General features: G+C 43.3%; 1 protein-coding gene across 3 annotated transcripts in view; it reads left to right on the top strand.

Annotated features, from left to right (window-relative positions):
* VWC2L (von Willebrand factor C domain containing 2 like) overlaps positions 1 to 24348 on the top strand; it is a 268255-nt gene that overhangs the window by 90984 nt on the left and 152923 nt on the right. For all 3 annotated transcript variants that reach the window (XM_075317528.1, XM_075317530.1, XM_075317529.1), the window contains exon 3: positions 15926 to 16055. In XM_075317528.1, coding sequence (XP_075173643.1) covers positions 15926 to 16055 — 130 coding nt within the window. The remainder of the gene's footprint in view (positions 1 to 15925; positions 16056 to 24348) is intronic.

Genomic DNA, 24348 nt, shown 5'->3' with positions numbered 1-24348 from the left:
ATGAATATATAAAGATGGCTGTCCTTGCCCTTGCGACGTCTGCTTCTGCCACCAGATGCCGCCATATTAATTCTGTGGGCAGCAATGGTGATTAAAGAGACATCGAAACCAGAAGCTCTGGAGAACGTCAGCTACTGAGACTAGGGTGGCTGGAATATTTAGTGCTGTCCAGTCTAGCAGTATGGTTGTGTGTGCTGTCCAGCTGCAGGAATCAGCTCCCTACTTTGGCCAATAGGACAGCACCCCGCCCTACTCAAACTCCCAGCTTATAGCTGGATGTTGCCAGTTATAGTTTTACTACCACTGGTACATGTCTCTCGTTTACCTGTTTAGTTTGTATGTGTAATTATGATCTCAACCCGATTCCTTATTATTCCTCTCTTTTTCAGTTGTTTCTTTTTTGCCCTCTTGATTCTGACCTAGTGACCTCACCATTTCTGCCATTCCGCTCTAATGGCCAGTGACGACTTTGAAGTCTCAACCTAGGAATCCTGATTAAGTTCCCATCCTTGTACATAGGTTAAATGGAGAAGGTCATGTCTCACCTGGAACCTAATAGTCGAAGTAGCCAGTACAAAGCTTGCCGATGGAGGCCCTAATAAGAACTGTCAGGTGACCAAAGACAGAGTCACATTATATACCTATTCTATAGGTAGAGTGACAATAAAAAGGAATATAGAAGCTAGGGTCTCTCTTCTCTAACTCATAAAGTGAAGTCTTGAGCTTTGGACCTATTTGTATGTTGTCCAAATGCTATAATAGAGTGTACGGGAAAGGACTGCTTTCGTGATACAATCCCTTTTTAATGTACCTATACGTATATTTAGTATTCATCAATCAGCTATAACATTAAAGGTGTTGGTCACTCTGTCTTTATTTTAACAAGTGTTAAGGAAATGATTTTGTGGCAGACTATGAGCCGCCATGGGACCCGTGAGTTGGGGGAAGTGTTGCTAGTGCCAACACAGGGTGCCCATCCTCACTCTTTGAACTGTATCGGCATTTGATACTGATGTGGTACTGATACTGTCCTTCCACCCCACAATTTATTATATGGTCCTCAGTGTCTGCCCCACCCCACAATTCATTATATGGCCCTCATAGCATTCTCCTCATGCAACAATTCATTATATGGTCCCGATATGTAAGATACAGTAATGAACATAACAAAAAAAGGGCCCTATGTAATATATATATATGTATGTACAGTACAGACCAAAAGTTTGGACACACCTCCTCATTCAAAGTGTTTTCTTTATTTTCATGACTGTAAAAATTGTAGATTCACATTGAAGGCATCAAAACTATGAATTAAAACATGTGAAATGAAATACTTAAAGTGTCAAACAACTGAAGATATGTCTTATATTCTAGGTTCTTCAAAGTAGCCACTGCTTTGCACACTCTTGGCATTCTCTTGATCAGCTTCAAGAGGTAGTCACCGGAAATGGTCTTCCAACAGTCTTGAAGGAGTTCCCAGAGATGCTTAGCACTTGTTGGCCCTTTTGCCTTCACTCTGCGGTCCAGCTCACCCTAAACCATCGCAATTAGGTTCGGGTCTGGTGTCTGTAGAGGCCAGGTCATCTGGCGTAGCACCCCATCACTCTCCTTCTTAATCAAATAGCCCTAATACAGCCTGGAGGTGTGTTTGGGGTCATTGTCCTGTTGAAAAATAAATGATGGTCCAACTAAACGCAAACCGAATGGAATAGCACACCGCTGCAAGATGCTGTGGTAGGCATGCTGGTTTTGTATGCCTTCAATTTTGAATAATTCCCCAACAGTGTCAGCAGCAAAGCACCGCCACACCATCACACCTCCTCCTCCATGCTTCACGGTGGGAACCAGCCATGTAGAGTCCATCCGTTCACCTTTTCTACAAAGACACGGTGGTTGGATCCAAAGATCTGAAATTTGGACTCAGCAGACCAAAGCACAGATTTCCACTGGTCTAATGTCCATTCCTTGTGTTCTTTAGCCCAAACAAGTCTCTTCTGCTTGTTGCCTGTCCTTAGCAGTGGTTTCCTAGCAGCTATTTTACCATGAAGGCTGCTGCACAAAGTCTCCTCTTAACAGTTGTTCTAGAGATGAGGTGTGTCCAAGCTTTTGGTCTGTACTGTATATATGTATAGCTTAACTGCTATAAGAGGAGGGTGGGCTCCATGCACAATTTCTTGCACAGGGGCCCTAAGCTGTGAGTATCTGTCCCTGCAATGAGTGCAATGCAAGGGGGAATCTAGGGGCTTCAATAGGGCTGAAAATTGTGACATATGCTATTATGTGAGCCAGCTGAATTTTTTTTTTTTTTTTGAGGGAGGGGGAAGGGAATAAAAAAAAATTAAATCTGCTATGGGGCCCCATGATTTCTATGTAGGCCCCTGTATGTAAGAATGACATATCCTCCTGTACTTGCTACTACAGCCTTCATCATACACTGCACAAGTCTCCAGTCTTCAAATCGCTACTGGCGAAGTAGCATGTGACCAGATCAGTCCATCAGCCTCCTCCAACTGGAAAAACAGCTTTCCATTGTGAAGTGTTTTTCAAATAGAAGGGGGCTGAAGTTCCTACAATAGCAGCCATTATGGATAGAAGAGCTGTATAGTCTGTGAGGAGGTTGGACTAGCACATGCAGGAAAATAACCTGAAATACCTATAGAACAGTAAGTGCTACAAAATTATGTAATGAGATATGAAAATAAACAAAGTTGCCAATCCCTTTAAATCCATGTACCTGATATAGTGTGGGTGACCCTATTTCTGCCATCACAGCTTAGAACAATCAAAGCAATTTACTTTGTGACATTTAAAGTTGTCCTGTGGTATCTGGTATGACATTTAGACCTGTAAACCATGAGATGAGCCTCCATGAATTAGACCTCCCACAGATACTCTATTGAGGTGGAGAATTTCTAGAACAAGTCTTCCTCTTGAACTCTGTCATGTTCCACAAACCATTCCTGAACAAGTGTTGCAGTTACCCTTCTGAGAAAGGACATGGCCATTATCGAATACCAGTGCCATGATTGCTTGTTCTTGGTCTGCAACAATGTTTGGGTAGGTGGCACGCGTCAAAGTAACATGAATGAATCAATAAAGGTGGCTTTCATTATGATAGATGCCCGACACTATTAAATGGCTGTGATGCGGCTGTTCCCGTAAACTGCCTTTAAAGCCCATTATACAAAAGACCACACATCACTTAATTTTCTTTATCCTTTTGAACTACTCATATTTTATAAATATTCATCCAGTAATTTGACTGTGAAAGAAGACAGACTGGGATGCAATATGGGCTCAACATTCTTCCTAGCTGCAGACTCTTGGTGCGGGCATCCATATGCACCCAAAGGCTGCAGTAGATTAAACAGCAAGGTTTTTGGGAATGCCCCCCTGTCTTAAGTCTCAACAGGGATTTCAGTGATGCCTCTCATCACACTGTGTGCAGTAGTTTACCTGCAATATTTGTTTTAGCTACAAAAGCTTATCATTGCTAGTCGAGTACGCCCCCAGCAATGATTAGCGCTTCACTGTTTATAGACAATGTACATACAGAGCTTACGGTGGCTGGGGTGATTTCTCAGCTTTGCTTCTACTGCTTTACTAAATCTAAAAACTGTGATTGTGCACCCAGTAAACTAAGTGATACATCATTAGAATCAAAGTATCTGGCCCTAAATTATGCTGCTCTCAGATGAGTTAGCAAAAACCTGATGACAGATTCCCTGTAACCCTTGCAGCATGCTATCTTCAGATTAGATATCAAAAACCTGCTGACAGATTCCCTTTAACAAATAAGCTGCCTTGAAATGTGCTTGCAAGCAAAGAAAGAGACATGTAGTGAGTCTGAGTGCTGCTGCACAGTGAGTCCTGTTGTTACGGGGGGACTGGCAGATCAGGATAAGGTAGTGTATTCCCAATCGCCAGTCGGGGTCCACCGTTCTCCAGATGGAAAAGGAGCTGCTGGCAAACCAAAGGTTAGGCAGAGAATACAGAGCTGGATGGCTCTGACAAAAACCCAGGAAACCGGTCACGTGTGTAGGGACGCGTCAGAGCGGACAACAACCCAGTTAGCGTTTTGGTGCACCTGGCGCTACACCAACCACGTGTGCAGGGAGACGCCAGGCCGGGTGGTGACCAGGTACGTTGACCGTAAGAACGCCGCGAAAGCGCCCTGTCGCCCACATGTGTAGGACACGTGAGGCCGAGCGGTCCTCCGATTAGCGTTTCTGGTCACCTCTCGACTGGCCACGTGTGTGAAGGACACGTCAAGCCAGGTGGACACACCAGTAGCGTTGACTGGGAAGCCGATACGAGGGGAACAGGGTACACCCACCCAGCCCAGGAACTCCTTGTTAATGCCACAGGAGTCCTGGGGTACGCTGTCCTTGTGCGTAGGGGACACAACCGGACAGAAGGCGCCGCAGCCCAGTTAACTCCACTGGGCTGCACAAGCAGGACTGGACGGTAGGAGGTGGAATCCCGGCGCCTGACCCTAACGTGCTGAGCCACGGGTGTCTTGACGTGACAAGCACCGGACACTTAACCCTACCTACTGCTTCCAAACAAAGGATGATGCCGCAATGGGCTCTATGCCTGGAGGTGTGCTCACAACAAGCATATGAGAAGACTGCGCACCTCCATGTTGTCTCCAGCCCCTTTTATAACCTGGGTCCGCCCCAAACCCAGGGTGGACCACAATGGCACCTCCAGGGTCCAATAGCGGAGTGCCATGTCATCAGCGACATTACCAGCGGCCTATCCTGAACCGCCACGTCACTGATGACCTCATGGCTGCCACGCCCCAAACACCTCACCAGTCATCGTCTGACGACCAATGGTGAGGTGCCGTGTCATAGGGGCCGGCCTCCGCGAGCCAGTCCGGAGTGGCCACATCATCAGGACACCTGATGTGTGTCGGCCTATCAGTGCCTGTCACCTCACGGACATGCCCAGTGAGGTCCTTACCGGACCTAACCACTGATGCACTAGGTGCCTGAGCATGCTCAGTAGCCTGAATAACAGTCTCAGAAATCAGACTATCTGCCTGAGCAGGCTCAGTAGGCACAACACAGGACTTAGACATGGCACGATGTCCAAGTACCTCTGCAAAGAAGCTTTTCGCACTAAGTGTAGGAGCATGCGCTGTAGCCTGAACCGAGGACTTGGCCTCAGAAATGGCACTATCAGGCTGAGCATGCTCACTAGGCGAAATACTGGACTTAGGCTCTGGCTGGGGTAAATCGGCGCGCGCATGCGCACTAGCCGCCTCTCCACACCTAGACATGGAGGAGGAAGCAGCCAGCTGGACGACCCGAGGCACGGCCAAAAACGGCAGCCGGCGCCTGGGCGCGACAGGAACCGCAGCAGGCCGCTTGTGGCTATGGCGGCGCCGATTGGTAACACCTGTGATGATAGTTATTGTGTGACTGACAGGGAATCCTGTGCGATGTTAAGAGATTTTTAGAATAATTACTGGTGTGGGCAGCAGATGTGCCAGCCCTCTATGTAGTGACCAGTAGATGGCAAGAAAGTGGTTTTTCTACGTCCTTCTGGGATAATATTCTCCCATATTTGCCAACAGTCCAAGTTCTGCTGGGAAAGTCCTCTGAATTGGTCCTACAGGGACAAGACTTGGTAAACACACCCAAGGGTTGACAGTTTGGGTTGTTTCTAGGGCCGTACTTATATTTCTATAATTTTGTTAGTACTGAAGTCAAGCAGAGTGACTGACTGGACTGAGTGTGTGAAAAAGAAATAAAGTGTGCAATTGGTTAGCAAGTTTAAGTGAACTGAACTCTATGGAAGGATAACTGTATTTACACCTTGATAACCAAAAATTGTAAGCTACAAGTACATAAATCTGTGTTAAAATGATACCATTATTGTAACCAGAGATCCCCCTGCAGAGAGTGATGTTTCCATGAGACAATACCCTTGTATAATAATGACTAAGGCTGAGTTCACATGTCCTATAATCATCCGTTAGAACAGATCCTGCAGAGATCCTTTGGCAAAATGAGTGTTGGATCCATTTTTTTTAACAAGTGAATCTATGGAGGCCGGATTCATTAATGGATTGCTATTTATCTTCCATTTGATACTGGTCCTGTAAGAAAAAATGGATCCATTACAAATACAACAAGAACGGATGATTAAATAGCAATCCATTAACGGATCTGTTCTCCATAGACTCTAGTGTTAAAAAAAAAACGGAACCAGCAGACATCAGTTATTTAACAAACGAACAAAAAAGTTATGTCTGCACAACTTTTTTCCAATGGATCTCTGCAGTATCCATTATAGCAGATTATTACAGGACATGTGAACTCAGCCTAAAGGCCCCGTTACACGCAACGACATCGCTAACGAGATGTCGCTGGGGTCACGGAATTCATGATGCACATTCGGCCTCGTTAGCGACGTCGTTGCTTGTGCCGCGTACGAACGACCACTAACAATGCAAAATACTCACCAAATCGTTGATTGTTGACATGTCGTCCATTTCCCAAATATCGTTGCTGTTGTTCCTGAGGCAGCACACATCGCTACGTGTGACACCCGAGGAACGCCGAACAACACTGTACCTGCGTCCTCCGGCAACGAGGTTGGGATGACATTCATTCGGCTGCTCTTTGCTTTTCCGCTTCGATTGGACGCCTGCCGTGTGACGTCGCTGTGACGCTGCACAAACCGTCCCCCTTAGAAAAGAGGTTGTTCGCCGACCACAGCGACGTCGCTAGGAAGATAAGTATGTGTGACGGGGACTAAGGATATTGTGCGCCACGGGCACCGATTTGCCCGTGACGCACAAAATACGGGGGCGGGTGCTTTCACGAGCTGCATGTAAAGTGCCCTTTATGCTGCGTGTCCATGATCAGGGTTCACAGCGGTTTGGACGCAGCATGTTTCAGTACAAGCACAGTGGATGGAATTTATAAAAATCTCATGCCCACTGTGCCCGCAGCGTAAACTGACCTGCGGTGCGGCTATCCGAGCCCGCAGCATTTCAATTCTTTGCTGTAGAGATGCAAGTGTTCTCCGCAGGCAGAACACAGCGAGAGACCGCAACTGCCTAAACACAGATTGTTGGCACGAGCAGCTGCCGTCCTGCGGAGGAGAATCGCGGTCCTGCAGGTCAGGACCCACCGTATACAGGTCCTGATCGTGTGCACATATCCTTACTGAATCGCTGTCAGTGGGGTGATTTTGTCATCCATTGTGATTTTTAACTCCGCAGCTATTAATCTTTTACACAGCCATTTACAGTTTCCCATCTTAGAGAACTGTAATTTATCCTTAAATATTGGATTCCATTCTAATGTTCCATATGGCATCTTAGTTTTTTTTTTTTTTCTTGCGCTGTACCAAATTTGCAGTCAAATCACAGGATAGTGCGATACTTTTTTCACACCAAATACTTCTGAGGACAAAAAGGCAGACCTGCACTTACTCATTGAGTCACATACAGTACAGACCAAAGTTTGGACACACCTTCTTATTCAAAGAGTTTTCTTTATTTTCATGACTCTGAAAATTGTAGATTCACATTGAAGGCAACAAAAATAAGAATTAACACATGTGGAATGAAATACTTAACAAAAAAGTGTGAAAGAGAAGAGAATGCCAAGAGTGTGCAAAGCAGTAATCAAAGCAAAAGGTGGCTACTTTGAAGAACCTAGAATATAAGACATATTTTCAGTTGTTTCACACTTTTTTGTTAAGTATTTCATTCCACATGTGTTAATTCATAGTTTTGATGCCTTCGATGTGAATCTACAATTTTCAGAGTCATGAAAATAAAGAAAACCCTTTGAATGAGAAGGTGTGTCCAAACCTTTGGTCTTTACTGTAAGTCCAAACGCAATTCCTTTTTTTTTTATCGGATTGCATTCATCCAATTTATACGCTCGTCTGTGTGAACCCTTGGTCTTACTAAGGCTCAGGGGCCTTATATTGTGAAATCAATTATTATTACCTGTTTACGTAGCTTCTGGTTTGTTTTTTATTATTATTCCTATGAGTTATATAACTTGAAAATTCATTTGTCTGAAACTAAAAAGTGAATTGCAAAGTGATTCGGTTTTATTTTGAGAAACTTATATTTTCAAGAGAAATAGATAAAAAAAAAATCAGCACCTTCCAACAGAATGAAGTGTAAACAGGTGCAAGCTGTTGTGACTGTATTATACAGATTATACAGAAATCAAAGAATAGAGCAAAAACACGGTATGCCCTGAGATCGATGTATGCATTGGATATGTGAAAAGTAAAGTGCCGTACTGCTGTGTAGTCAGTAGCAGTCTTGTGATCCTTCCCAGCTATACTCAGCTTCATGTGTTATTCCAGACGATGGTTTCTTTCCCTTTCTGACTTGCAGCCTCCGATGGAAGGTCACATTGACATCACTCAAGAGTCCATCTTAACAGGGCGCGCATGCACCGACGTCCACAGCCTCTTGATTTGTATCGCTGTGATGTTCCATCCAAAATTGAAGACCGTATGGTGAAACTATCGAATCAAATGGATTGGCACAGGCAGGATGACAAGACTGCTAAATGCTTACCTGGAACAGGGCGCAAAAAGTTAATAGGTTTAGTTATAAAAATGTTTAATTTCCAAACTTCAGTTCAGAAGACAAAATAAAATAAGCTCCAATGCATCTAAAATTTAAAAAAATTATATATTTTTGAAAAAAAATGTAGTTTCCATGATTATAGACTACAAACTGTGTAGTCTGATGCTACAGTCATCTCCCCATGTGTGATGCTGGTCGTTGATAACTAACAGACAATAAATCAGGTAACACACGGGGCTTCTTTGTTGTCTGTAATGTCTAATTACGACTAATTGCAAAGTTGCTTAATTTCTTCTTAAATTTAACCGCCTTTGGAACAATAAAATTGTATATATTCTTTACAGCTCGCTCCATGAGCTTTGTAATTGTAGTTATCATTATTTCTATAACTTTAAAGCATCACTTTCAAATGTTCTAATCTGTGATAGCCGCCGACTACTAGTAGACGTGGCACAATGAATACTGATTTTTAATTAGTGTCTATATACTCCCTATTGTATATGTGACTAGGTATTCCTAATATATAGACAGTATACCTAATGGCCTCTGCTCTGCTGATCCTAAGGATAGGCCATCAATATTAAAGTATTGGCCAACCTCTTTAAGGACGGCGTTACACGGGACGATATATCGTGCGATCGCATGAGTGATTGCACCCGCCCCCGTCGTTTGTGCGTCACGGGCAGTGTCAGTAACCCCCTGTCACACGTACTTACCTCCCGAACGACCTCGCTGTGGGCGGAGAACATGATCTTCCTGAAGGGGGAGGGACGTTCGGCATCACAGCAACGTCACGCAGCGGCCGCCCAATAGAAGTGGAGGGGCGGAGATGAGCGGGACGTAACATCCCGCCCACTTCCTTCCTTACCCATTGCCGGTGGGATGCAGGTAAGCTGTGTTCGTCGTTCCCGGGGTGTCACACGGAGCGATGTGTGCTGCTTCGGGAACGACGAACTACCGGCGCGCAGAAGGAGGAACAACTTTATGAAAATGAACGACGTGTCAACGAACAATGATAGGGTGAGTATTTTTGCTTGTTCAGTCATTCGTAGCTGTCACACGGTACAATATCTCTCACGATGCCGGATGTGCGTCAAGGAATCCATGACCCCCGACAACATATCGCCCGATATATCGTAGCGTGTGATGCCGCCCTAACACTTTTATATTGAAGAACTATCCTTTGGCCTGATTCAGATGTCTATAATAAGGGTGCTTTACACGCGACATTGCTAGCGATTGCTAGCGATGTCGAGCGCGATAGCACCCGCCCCCGTTGTTCGTGTGACATTTGGTGATCGCTGCCGTAGTTAACATTATTGCTACGGCAGCGTCACATGCACATACCTTGTCAGCGACATCGCTGTGACTGCCGAACAATCCTTCCCTCAAGGGGGAGGTGCATTCGGCGTCATAGTGACGTCACTGCAGCGTCACTAAGCGGCCGGCCAATAGAAGCGGAGGGGCAGACATGAGCAGGATGTAACATCCCGCCCACCTCCTTCCTTCCTAATTGCCGATGGATGCAGGTAAAGAGATGTTCGTCGTTCCTGCAGTGTCACACATAGCGATGTGTGCTGCCGCAGGAACGACGAACAACATCGTACTTTTGGCAGCAGCGATATTAAAGAAAGGTGCGACGTGTCAACTATCACCATTTTTGAACGATTTTGCGATCATTGATCGTCGCTCCTTGGTGTCACATGCTGCGATGTCGCTACCGAGCCGGATGTGCGTTACTAACGACGTGACCCTGATGATATATCGGTAGCGATGTCGCAGCGTGTAAAGCACCCTATAGATTGAACATGTTTCGATTATAGTCTATGGTTGTTTACATGTCTAAATTCTTTTGTGTATCGAGAACTTAGAGAACAACACACAATTTCCTAAATGTTAAGCTCATTGTGTAGTGCTATGTGATTTATATCCTAACATGAGTAAACTAACAGTATTTTAAGCTTATTTCATAAATTGAATTTATTGTAATGCACATAATGTAAATGAGATAAATGAAAAAGAACACTGATCAAAATTAGAGAACACTTTCAGATACCTGTAAATTATTGGTGTTAATCTGGCACCTGGTGCTAATTTCCTTAATTATCTGACAAACCCTTTTTAACTAGCAGCCTAATGTTCCAGTTTGCACTGACTTTGCAAAAATGGTGTGCCGTTCCAAAGTGACTAAAACCCTCCAGCAGTAGGTTGTCCAGATGAAGGCCAAAGGGTTGACCCTATCAGCCATAACAAGAGAAATTGGCCATTTCAAGTCCGTGATTTCAAGAATATTGCATCTTTACAATATTACAAACTCTTTTAAGTCCCCCAAGAAACTGGTTGCCCTCGAAAGACAATTGCAAGACAGGACAGGATAATGCGGAGAATCTCCATGGGTAATTGTTTCAACACTTCAGCTGGAATTGCTTGGCAGTTCAGCACTGAACAGGGTAAGGATCTGTCTTGTCATACAGTGTCACAATGTTTAAGAGCATTTGGACTGACAGCCCACTCTGCAGTGACCAAACCACAAAGAATCAAAAGGCTAGACTCCTCTTTGGTGAGGAGCATGTTGTGTGGACAGAGGAGAAGTGGTCCACAGTTCATTTTAGTGATGAAAGCACATTTTATTTATTTGGGTCTGATAGGAAACATTATGTTCGACAAACTGGGGAAAGACTGAACAGAAAAGTGTGTTAAAGGAACCAATAACCAGGATTTTCGTATATAACCTAAAGCCTAAGGCAGGCTTTGCACGCTGTGACATCGGTAACAATGTGTTACCGATGCTGCAGTGATAGTCCCGCCCCCGTCGCACGTGCAATATCTAGTGAAAGCTGCCGTAGCGATTATTATCGCTACGGCAGTTTCACACGCACATACCTGCCGTGCAACGTCCCTCTGGCCGGCGACCCTCCTCCTTTCTAAGGGGGCGGGTCGTGCGGCGTCACAGCGACGTCACACGGCAGGCGGCCAATTGAAGTGGAGGGGCGGAGATGAGCAGGATGTAAACATCCCGCCCACCTCCTTCCTTCTCATTGCAGCCGGCGGCAGGTAAGGTGAAGTTCCTCGCTCCTGCGGCTTCACACACAGCGATGTGTGCTGCCGCAGGAGCGAGGAACAACATCGCACCTGTTGCTGCACCGGCATTATGGAAATGTCGGAGGCTGCAGTGATGATACGATAACGACGCTTTTGCGCTCGTTCATCGTATCATCTAGGATTTACACACTACGACATCGCAAGTGACGCCGGATGTGCGTCGCTTTCGATTTGACCCCACCGACATCGCACCTGCGATGTCGTAGTGTGCAAAGCTGCCCTTAGCCTAAGCTATACTGGCACTATGAGGCTGATTCTCTACATACCTTTAGTTTTCAGCTCGGATGTTTAGGTTTTGAAATCCAAGAAAGTAAAGTTTATAAAATCAGCTTGAGTAACAGCAGCTGAGAATCAGATAATATCTGTTGGGGGTATTCAGAATTATCCCCTCCCCCTGTTAGAATTAACATAAGTATTATACAATTGATGTAACTTTTCACTTTTAGGACCTGTGGTGAGGTCATACCCATGTGACCAAAAGGGGTATCTTTCGTAGAACACTTTTCTAGTGGCATTGTGCACCCCTTGTTAAAAAAAAAACAAAACCCAAAAACCCTTCAAATGTTGATCAATGTACATTATTTCTGAAAAAAGCAAGTGATCATACATTGTTCTCTAATTTTGATCTCCAGTGAGTCTATGGGTCCATGAGAATCACACACATCAGCACATGGATGGCATCAGCATGATAGCCTTGTTCTGTCCATGATTAACATTCTCATTGAGCAATTTTTTTAGTTACTAGCTGTAGTACCCAGCATTGCCTGGGATAGTAACTAAGTGTCTGTCTCTTTCCCACTCTCCCTATCTATCTGCCTGTCTGTCTCCCTCTCTATCTGTCTTTCTGTCTCCCTCTCTGTCTCTCTGTGTCTGTCTCTAGCAGTCTCTCTTTTTCTGTCTGTGTCTCTGATTGTCTCTCCCCCCCTTTCGTTCTGTCTCTGTCTGTCTGTCTCCTTGTCTATCAGTCTTTGTTTCTCTCTGTCTCTGGCTCTCTGTCTCTCCCTGTCTTTCTCTGTTTTTCTGTCTCTTTCTCTCCATATCTGCCTCTATGTCTCTTTCTCTGTTTCTTTCTTTTCCTCTGTCTCTTTGTCTTTGTTTGTCTGTCTCTCTTTGTATCAGTCTCTCTATCGAAATCGTATTACCTCAGACATATGCTGCCTTACACTAAGAATGTCCTTCATTGCCTATAGCAACCAATCAGAGCTCCTATTAATGACCTGTAGCTCCCAGCTCCATAGACTTTAATGGAAGCAGGTTTTTTGGCGAATAAATGTAAAGCACGGGGTTAAATTTTCCCATCAAACATAGTCTATGACATTGCCGAGTCAAATGAGCTGTGTGTGCAAAAGTTTGTGATTGTAAATGCGACGGTGTGGATTCCTTTATCGGACATGCACGCTTTATCTATTAGATTTGTTTGAAAAAGGCTCACTATTAGCCGAAACATGTAATTTATGCCTGTATGTTTATATGGAATAAATTCTTATAAATCCTTTGTTCCAATTTTTCACATTAATGAAATAGGAGATGACAGTTCCTGCTGATAAGATTCTATGTAAATAGAGGGCGGAGCTCTGACTAACTCCTCCCTCACATTCAAATTTGAATCTCAGTAATATAACATTCTGTCTTCACAGAATACATATTTTACCAGTGAATTGAAAATTTTGCAAAAGTGTTCAGTCCTGTTGGAAAAAGAAGCATATTTATCTGATTAGATGTATTACAAAGTTGCTTATTTTCATGTGTACTATTGATTTATGAGATAAAAATTAAAACGATGGTTACGCTTTAAGCCTCAGAAATGTCTTTCCAAGCTGATATTTCATTAGCTTTCTTTATCATTTATTTAGTTTCCTATTATGATTACAGAAAGTGCCAAAACCCAACACATTAAGTTCACACATTAAAAAAATTGTTGTGAAACCAGCTTAAAAATTCAAACTTCTAACAACTCGTTTGTCATCCTCATATCGAACGTAGGAGCATGGTTTCACTATGAATTGTGTATTGGGGCCATGGGAAGAAGAGCAATCTCTTTTTCAAATTTGTGCAACTACCACCCCTCCACTCCCTTCCACCCCCCACCACACCCCATTGAGGTGTGTGATGCAGCCACCTTAATTGGAATGGTTAGTACAAACATGAAATAGGTGCGTGTGTTGACACTTTTTTGTCTCTTTGTAATTAGGCTGTTCTTGACTTCAAAGCAATGGTAGTGTCTCATGGCCAATGTTTCAGGCTTTCTGGAGCCTGAATATTGGGTTTTTAGTGACAGGTGTAGGTTCTATAGATATGGGAGACATATTTTCAGCTTTATGGTGCTGTCCCAAACACAACATATTCACTTTCATTGCTGTGCATCCTTCCCATTAGGCTTGAATTATTATTGGCCAGATAGATGAAGTTATATATGCCATGCCTTATATGTAAACAATGCTAAAATTGTGATAGGAAATATGGTGTTAATGTTTTCCACTGGAGGCCTTCAGGAGGGCAGACATCCTTAAGATTGGGGATCCCAACATTTTTTGTAATTGAACCCACATCTTAATTAATGGCCTGTAAGGTCACCAGATTAGGTAGGCATTAGTGACTGGTATCTGATAAAAGCAGGTTCTGGCCTAGGCCCTTTTAACAATGCTGAGAGATACATAGTGCTGTAAGGATAATATCATTTTATAAAGAGAGTGCACCCCTTCACAAGATCTGTGCCATTCCTATGATAAACAGGTCTCATAACTTCTTTTGTTTATCCCTTTTATTTTTTTTATGTGACTGTGCATACTGCATTGACTTGTACTCTTTGTATTATCTTGTATATTTTTTATAAACACTGCCTAATTGTTGAATTAAATATATAAAATCTAATAGCTTTGTTCCTCTTGCTCTATAAGCTGCACCCCTGAAGCCTTGTGAGGCCTAACGTGATCAGTAATGGGCTTCCAATCTGTATGTAATAGATGATTGATGGTGGCAATCAATTTTTCTTTCCTTATTGCAGCGCTTGGAGTGACCATTTCCAAGTATACATGTGTTGGATTCTTCCTGCACGTTTGCTGGTCAAGGGTGGAATTGGATGTGCATATACTATACGTTCACTGTGAAAGTGCCCAAATAGTAGTTATAGTAGCCATTGCCTCACCCGCCAATCGTTAGTCCATTGTGTGTTTTGTGACCATTGTTGGCAGCAGTGGGACATCTTCCTGATTTTCCTGACATCCTCTAGTGGGTAAAGGCTGTATGGACATTCTGGGGTTGTTTAGATACACCTGTCCATACTGATAGGTCTATGGACACAATAAATTATTAAATTGCTAGCAATAAGCAAATTGTCCCTCCAGGGAGGAAGGAGACAAACTCTAGCGCCACCTATTGGAAGTAGCAATCCTAATAGTCAAAAGTGGCTTTTTAAACAAGCCTTTTCATAAGACTTAAGATTTATACCAGATCAGAATCCCAATTTGCCGACACGGTGTTTCGGGTTGATTGCTTATTGCCAGATCAGATACCCATACTTTACACGGACGAGGGGCAAACAGTATCTTCTATCAAAATTATATGAGGGTTACACAATAGTAATAATGATCAATCAAAATGTAAAATAATAGTATATTCAGTTGAGTAGATCACATCATTGTGTTACCATGACATAATTTTGAAAATATTCTTGTTTTTAGTTATAAATTGAGCTAAAGGGGTATTCCTATCTCCAAGAACCTATACCAATATGTAGTAGGTGTAATAATATTAGAAAACAGCTCCATTTAAGAATGTAGTATAGTTCTCCTTGTATAGCCATGTCTCTTACCTTACGTGCAGGTCATTGCAGCTTATGTATCCATGGTTGTGAGTCCACAAGCAACTAACTAGCTGTCACTATATGAGTGGACGTAACCATGGATACCTAAGCTGTAATGCCCTGCACATGAGGTAAGAGACGTGGCTATATCAGGAGAACTATACTACATTTCTAATTAAAGTTATTTGGTAATATAATTATTATTATTATTTTATTTTATTTTCCCTACTACATATTGGGATAGGATCTTGGTGATGGGAATACCCCTTTAATGGTTGATATATCTCCAGCTGGGAGGAGTTCTCCACGAGTTCTCTACTAATGAACTACATTGCTTGTGAGCTATTTGTATTGTAAAAATATTTCCAATGATCTGTTGCAGTAACAAACAAGATGCAGCTCATCAGTCTCAATCCACTAACATGTCCGTTACTTCCTGACAGCCTTCTCCGTGTGAATGGTGCCGGTGTGAACCCAGCAACGAAGTCCACTGTGTTGTAGCAGATTGTGCTGTACCAGAATGCGTAAATCCTGTATATGAACCCGAGCAGTGCTGCCCTGTCTGCAAAAATGGTGAGTGTCTTTTAAAAAAAAAAAAAGTAGCATGGTCGACACTATCCCTCGAGTTAGTCAGTCTTTTCATAAATATACATGGCACTAAGGAACGACAGCCAAAAATCAATAACACAGCAAAATCCAATATACCACACGAAAAAAGCAAACAATAGGCATCAGACAATGATGGCATCCTAAATCTCTCCCTGCTGCTTTGTTTTTGGCACATGTATCTAGTTTTTGACTTAATAAAAGAATATAAACACCATTGGTGAGTGGTGTCAACTTTTTTGCTTTTTTTGGTATGGCAAAAGTTTTGAGTGTAAAGCTGTATAGCATAAACTATCATTTGCAACACATTTTTAAGCAGATGGGGGTCCATTTCTTGACGTGTCAAGGTTAAATTAAGGCCTGAGGCACATATTTTGCTATATTTTGGAGAACTAATGCTTAAGTGAAGTTCCCACCATTAGTTTTGGGTGAATTTTTGATGCTGCGTATTTTTGCTGCACAAAAAAAAACAGCGTCTTACAGTTCAAACAACCTGTATGACCCCCATGATGCCTGAATCTTTCAGTGTTTAAATTAGTTTTCAATTTCCAAAAAAGTGGTCCGCAACCGATTGAATGTCTATAAAAATCAAACCCGGATAGTACTCACACTCTATTGGCAGCTCTTGCCTGCTGCTTCACTCTCTATGTATTGGCTGTTGCGATGACATTATGTCTACAGTGCAATAAACGCTGCAGTCAATCACTGAGCTCCAGGGCTCATGGTATCAACATCAACAGAGCCGCTGAGCTCAGTGATTTGGCTGCAGCGGTTATATGCCTTGTAGTAGTGATGTCATTGCTGCAGCCAAAACACTGAGACCAGAGCAGAGAATGGACTGTTATTTGAGGGTTTTTTTTTACTAGTAGCCAATTATTGTGACTACTTCTTTAAAAGTGGAAAACCCCTTTAAAGGGAACTTGTCACCAGATTTGGTGACTATAAGCTGTGGCCACCAACACTGAGCTTTTATATACAGCATTCTAACATACTGTATATAAGAGCCCAGGCTGCTGTGTAGAACATAAAATCATTTTATAATACTCACCTAACTGGTCAGTTTGGTGCAGAATGGTCAGATGGGCGTCTCCGTTCTCCCGGTGCGGCACCTCTTCTTTCAGCCATCTTTGTCCTCCTTCTTCTGAAGCCTGTGTGCATGACGCATACTACGTCATTCATACAGGCCGGAATTGAGGTCCGACACAGGCGCACTTTGATCTGCCCTGAGCAGGGCAGATCAAAGTATTGTACTGTGCCTGCGCAGGACCTCAATGCCATCGCGTGTGCATGACGTAGGACGTGTTATGTACCCAGGCTTCAGAAGAAGGAAGACAAAGATGGCCGAAAGAGGAGGCGCCACACCCGGAGAACCGATACACCCATCTGACCATTCTGCACCGAACCGACCGTTTAGGTGAGTATTATAAAGTCATTTTTATGTAATACACAGCAGCCTGGGCTCTTATATGCTGTCAATAAAAGCCCATTGGTGGTTGCCGCAGCTTATAGTCACCAAATCTGGTGACAGGTTCCCTTTAAAGAGATTATCCAGAACTATATAATTTTTTTTTACTATGAGCCTAAAAACCAACAGGCAGGTAGTTGCTAATTACCTGACTGTTCTAACAATCAGTGATCTCCCCTGCCAGACATTCAGTTGCTTCACATCAACAGAGCAGCTCTTCATCTTCCAGAGTGATCTTTTGATGGGGCTTGATTGCCAGTCTCATGTTCATTGACATCCAGCTCCCCGCAGTTAGGCAACAGGGAGCAAACTGTAAATCAACATGACATCGGTAATCTTGACTCGTCAACAGAGCAGAGCTTGGAGCTACTGATCTCTCGACATGACGTCAGCGAAAGAATCGCCAGCAAGGGCAGTCTGTGACTGCTCTGTCAGCAGAGTTTGGCGCCGGGCAGAACGGGTAGGTAGGTAGTTAGCAACTAGCTGCCTGATAGTTCTTAGGCCCTTAGTAAAAACAAAGAATCCTGAATAACCCCTTTTAAGGTCCATATCATAGATATATTCATTCATCTCTCTCATTCTATGAACACAATATAAACTATTGTAATAAAAAGATACAGAGGAATTATTTTAAGTCATTTTCAAGTAATTTTTATTAGGATTTGAAGGTTAGTTTGAACAACACAAACAATTTGTGATGAAAGTGGCTATTAAACCGCCACACACTAATTGAAAATAATGCTTTATTACTTATTTTAATAATCAGTAGAGCTCTTCACGCTGAAAAAAACACCATAATGACAAAATGTGAAAATTTTCTCTTTGTTAAATGGGATCTGACCCATCAGTGTAAGTTATACAGAGACGTAGCAATTGTACAGAACAGGCTGTGAAGTGTTATTCTTCTATGTGAATAGCCGTGTATCATCAGCATGAGGCTTCAGGATTGCAGGGGCCTAGAATTCCTTATTTTCATTGCAGCGTAGATTGGATTGAATTGTATTGCAATATACATCGTGAAGAGGTAATTACAGGAAAAATGTAATACATTCTAACAGATCTATACATAGTATCCAGAGACGACACTGATAAACAAGATTAATGGATCTAGCTGAGATGGTCCAAGAAGCTTTTATACCACAGACTTCATATTAAGTTGTTTATTCTCAAGTCACCATAGTTCTCTAAAAGTGATAGCCTTATATATTACCACTAGGAATTGTTATTACAGACAGTTTGCAGGAGCCTTCAAAATTAAAGTAACATTTTAGGAAAAACTATTATCACTAGTTTCGCCTTGTGCAAGATGTATGGGGTCAGTTCATGACACAGACTCGTAGAACACAAGAAAGAAAGACAATCCTTTTATAAGACATCGACCTCTAAGGTCCTTTGTTAGCTGTAACCATCTAAGAACTTTTACTAGGCATAATGGCAAAAGTTGTTGATATAAATCCAACTATAGCCAGTGCTGTGTCGATATTGATGCCTATTTTCCCCTGCAACCCCAAACGATTTATAACATTGAAGAGTATTATGATTTCTTCAGGGGTATTCACACATCACAAATTTGGTTATGGCAAGTCTGACTTAAATTTACAAGTAGATTTGTGGCCGAAATCTAAGGATGACAGTAGGTTTGGGACACCTAAACATTACATCTTCAGGAGCTTTTATGATATCCCATTCTATATTAATAGGCAATGTTTCCCTGTTGAAGCTATAACAGCTTCCATTCTTTTGGGAAGGCTTTCGGATTATCTGTGGAAACGTTTGGCCTTTCATCCTGGAGAGCATTTGTGAGGTTAGACATTGATGTTGATTGAGAGGGTCGAGCTTTAAAGGGAACCTGTCACCAGATTTGGCAACTATAAGCTGCAGCCACCACCACTGAGCTCTTATATACAGCATCCCAGAATACTGTATATAAGAGTCCAGGCCGCTGTGTAGAACGTAAAAAACACCACCTTTATAATACTCAGATAAGGGGCAGTGAGTTTTGCTGTTCTCCGGTCCGGTGTCTCCTCCCTGCAACAATTACCGCCCTCCTTCTTCTGAGGCCTGTGTGCATGATGTCTCCTATGTCATGCACACTAGCCGACATTGAGGTCCTATGCAGGTGCACTTTGATCTGCCCTGCTCAGGACAGATCAAACTGTTGTAGTATGCATGCGATCTTTAACCTTTCCTCGCAACTGCACATTACAGTACTCTGATCTGCCCTCAATAGGGCAGATCAAAGTGTGCCTGCGCAGGACTGCAATGTCTACATGTGTGGATGTAGCGCCCTGGACTATCCAGGTTGTCACAGATAACACACAAATACCCCCACCCCCATTAGACAGTAACATTAGCCAAACATAAAATCCTTGTTGCCTCCCTCAAGGGTCTGATGTCCACACCAGGTTGGGCGGAGCCAAGCGGTTGGCCCCACCCACCGAGGAGTTCACAGGCCTGGAGGTGGGAAAAGTGACAGTTGAGTGTTGGAGTTTGAAGAGTGAGGAGTAAACACTTGGGTGTCTGGGTTTGTGGCCCAGGCACTGACAGCAAGGTTGGCAGACGGTGGTGGCCGTCTGCAGGAGTGGTGAAGCAATGCGGAAACGTTGGCCCGCCGGTACCGACCGGGGAGCGAAGTAAAGCCAGCACACACATCGGACCCCGACCAGGCTTGGAGCCGCCGACAATAGTCAAATCCGAGTTTGACCCAAACCCCAGGGGTTTCCTAACAATCAAAGACCCGATAGAAGGCAACAGCCCACACCGTGAGGGTATACAGCTACCGCCTAAGGCTAGAGACCCAAGGGCCAGCGCCTGCGGGCAAACTGGCTCCTCCGGTATCCATACACCGGGGAGCGGACTACCGTTGGGGATCCATAGTAGTCAAACAAGTACATCAAGGTGCAGGGAAAGACAGCCGCCATCACCTGTCCGGGGAGAGACACTGCAGCCGGCTGCGGGACCCGTCCATCCAGCCGTTTAGTTTACCGAGGACTTTGTGCATCTCTTACTGAGTGAGTACACCCGTGCCATCCAGCACCGCGCCTCTCTGTCCCTGAAACCCTGCACCTCACCGACCCTGCCTCCCCGTCACTCCACCGGGCCCCAGGACCACCGACCCCCACCCACGGAGGGGGAAAACAACATCCCAGCTGCTCCCTACCATCGCTCCCGGGATCCCCGTCACCAGCAGCGGTGGTGCCCATCTTCACCACAACCCGTGGGTGGCGTCACGGACTAAATCCCCCAAACTAACCACCCCTTTCACTCACGGGCGAGGAGTGCCGCTCGAGTCCCTGGATCCGGCCCACTGCTCGAGCCACCGAGCAGCCGCAGCAGCGCCGGACCCGAGCGTTGGCGAGCGACCAGCAGCGGCGGCGCTCTCCCCGCCCGTGACATGGATGACGTAGGACACATCATCCACACTGGGCTGGGAAGAAGGAGATCGCAGCAGAGAGGAGGTGCCGGACTGGAGAGATGGGCCACCGGATCGGAGAGCAGCGACACCCATTGGACTCGACCTCCCCACTAGGTGAGTATTATAAAAGTGTTTTTTGCGTTAAGTGGTGGCCGCAGTTTATAGTCGCCAAAACTGGTGAAATGTTCCCTTTAAACCTTTGTTCTAGTTCATCCCATAGGTGTTTGATGTTGTTGACATCAGGCCTTGGACACAGCAGTTGTTCTGCCCCATCAAACTTGCCCAATAATGCTTTATGGACTTGGCTTTGTGCAGTCATACCAGAGTAGAAACTATTTCCACAAAGTTGGAAGAATCTAATTGTCTTAATTGTCTTTGTATGTTGAAGTGTAAAGATTTCCTTTCACTGGTACTGGGGTGGCTTTGGTTGACACCTGAAAAACAACTTCAACTCCTTTCTAAACCAAACTTTAAAGTTGGTACAATACAATCAGGTAATATTCTCCTCGACAAGCATAGAATCGTCCATTCAATGCTGATAGAGAAGTGTGATTTCTTACTCCACATAACACGTTTTTGCTGCTCAAGAGTCCAGTGGTGGCGGCTTAATACCACTTCATCTGACACTTGACATTGTGCTTGGTGATAAAATGCTTCTATGTTGCTGCTCAGCCGTGAAAACCCAAGTGATGAAGCTCCTGGCTCACAGTTTTTGTGCTGATGTTAATGTCAGAGAAGGTTCGGAGCTCTGTTGTCAGCAAAGCGTTGTCAACTTATATGCATAATGCACCTCAGCACTCGGTAACTACCGTTCTGCAACTTTAGGTGGTCTAAGTTTCTGTGATTTCTAAATGCTTCCATTTTTCAATAACACCATTCACAAATGATCTTGGAATACTTAGTAGTGAAAAAATATCAGAATCTGACTTGTTCCAACGGTAGCATCCTATTATAAGACCACGCTGATATCGGTGATCTCTTTACAATAACCCATAAATGTTTGTAAAGGCAGACTGCATGATAGACTGCATGATGGCAAGAAGGATTTTATATACTGTAGTAATGGGGTTGATTGAAAAACATGATTTTGAAAAGTGTCCCCCAATATGTGTTAATATAGTATATATTGGATGTTTAACCAAATGGCGTTAACATTTTGCTTCAGGATTTTTAAGCAAAAAAATGGTTGGCATTGGTTGACAATATAGGGGAGGTACAAATCTTTCTGCTACGTGTTATGCACTCTTGATTTTGATTTTCAAATATTATGCGGAAATAAAATATTGACAAAACTATTGCTATAGATTCAGAGCATTGTTTGAGTGGGGTAGGTTTTGACAACTGACAAACTATGGGGCATCAGTAGCTAAAAGGAGAAGCCTAGATGACTACTATGACATACGGTAATTGAATCTAATGAGTTAAAGTTTCCAAAAACATGATTGATTATATAATTATGTATATACATTGTCTTATTTTCCTGTAATAAGACATCTTCTCTGCCTAAAAAAAAAGAAGCTTGTAGCTGAGAACGTCTGCTTGTGGAAACGATTAATTGACTCAAGCTCAATAAATGAAACCCAAACCGTTGACAGCTACTTTAATTTGCGATGTTGAAAACCCAATAGGCCATTTCTGAGAATTGACTGTATTGATAAAACATTTAAAAGGAAAATTTGGAATTAGCGTGACGTGAATGTAATTTGAGAAAGGACAATTACTAAAATCATACCTGGAGCAAGGACAAATTACTGCAGTGTGTAGACACTGTGTTCATCAATCTTTATTACTTTCTCTGTAAAATATTCATGCATTGAGTGTCATAGGGTCACTATGAATATTCTGTTCTGGCATCAGCAAATGGCAAAATATTTGAAGTCTACTAAATGAATTAATATAACAGAAATATGGACCACATATTGCTAGAGTATGCCAATTAATCAGATTATTTATTTTTAATCTGTAATGCATGTGAATATAAAAGGCAAAGTAACAATGAGCTAGTAAGATGAGAGGGTAAATTCATTCCCTAAATTTAGAATACGGTATATTTTTATATTGCCTAGATAATTATCGAGCCATATTCAGAAATCTAGGACATATAACTTAAAGGGGCTTTCCAGGCACAGAGATTACTATAACATTGTAAGGCCTATGAGAAAATAAGAAACGTCATAATTTACATGCTATTAAAATTCTGCTCTGTTCCAGACATGTACTTGTGATAATGCGACCTCCAGCTCCTTACTATTTGTTACAGTCAAGCACAGAGTAGAGAAATTATCTGTCTGTGCTTTGGATGAAATCCAGACTGTCAGTCTTACATGGCCCTGCATGCAGGAGTTAAGCGTCAGCCGGCAGCTCTCAAACCAGTAGGCTCTGAATAGTGATGTCATGGAGCATGGCCTGTGATCCCCAGCAAGATGTTTTCCAGCCCTAGTACAGCGGATGGAGTGCGGTCTTTTTCTTATCTCTCCCACTACTCCCCTACAGTATACTGAGCCTGTATGGTGCTTGTGTTAGCACCTATAATATTTTTGACTGTCCCGGGATAGCACATACTAGGTGAAGTGGGAAGAGTGTGGTGGAGGGAGATATGTGGGAGTGATTTATCCATCCTGAAACTGTATAGTAGTCTCAGGATAGTGCTTTGTATGTGGAGTTGGGGATAAGTACTTCAAGTGGCCCTGCACTGTAAGGTTATAGGTGGGTCGTGACAACAATGCAAAGGAAGATACGATCAACTGAACGTTGCATACATTGGCTGGCTTACATGAGCAGTGGCCACAGGGAGAAAATGTTATATTCTCACTGCAGCTGCTCATTTCCAGTCGTCAGGGCGTGCAATTGACTGTAATAGTCACCAATCACTATACAGTGAGTGCGGCTTTAATTACTCCCCTACACATTGATTGGCAGCCTGCTTTGTGGCTTATATGTGCAGTGGGTGTGTGCAGAACTGGCTGTTAATCAGTGTTCAAGGAAGTGATTACAGCTTGCTAAATATACAGTGGGGATTGTAACAGCTTCCTTCACCATTTTGATGGCTGAAAGTGAGAGATTGTAGGGAGAATATAGGCTATTTCCATTAAATTGTTGGAAATTCTCTTTAGAATAATGTGTATAAGTATTGCTCCCAGAATGAAGATTAAGCTTACTAATATTTCATGTCTGAATCTAGAACAAAGACTACATTCTGCTCCATCTGAATTCTCATCTCATTTTCATCTAAGACATTCATGGCACATCCTCAGCATATCTATACATGTCTCGTAGGTTCGGTTCCCACCTCTGGTACCTACATTTATTTGAGAACTCTATGGCCTCTGACCAGTGTTGGCAAGGGCCAGCAGTAACATTGACTCTGGGGGACCCATTGT

This window comes from Anomaloglossus baeobatrachus, chromosome 7 (assembly GCF_048569485.1).
Source record: "Anomaloglossus baeobatrachus isolate aAnoBae1 chromosome 7, aAnoBae1.hap1, whole genome shotgun sequence".
In the NCBI taxonomy this organism is placed as follows: Eukaryota; Metazoa; Chordata; class Amphibia; order Anura; family Aromobatidae; genus Anomaloglossus; species Anomaloglossus baeobatrachus.
This window is presented reverse-complemented; position numbering and strand designations above follow the sequence as displayed.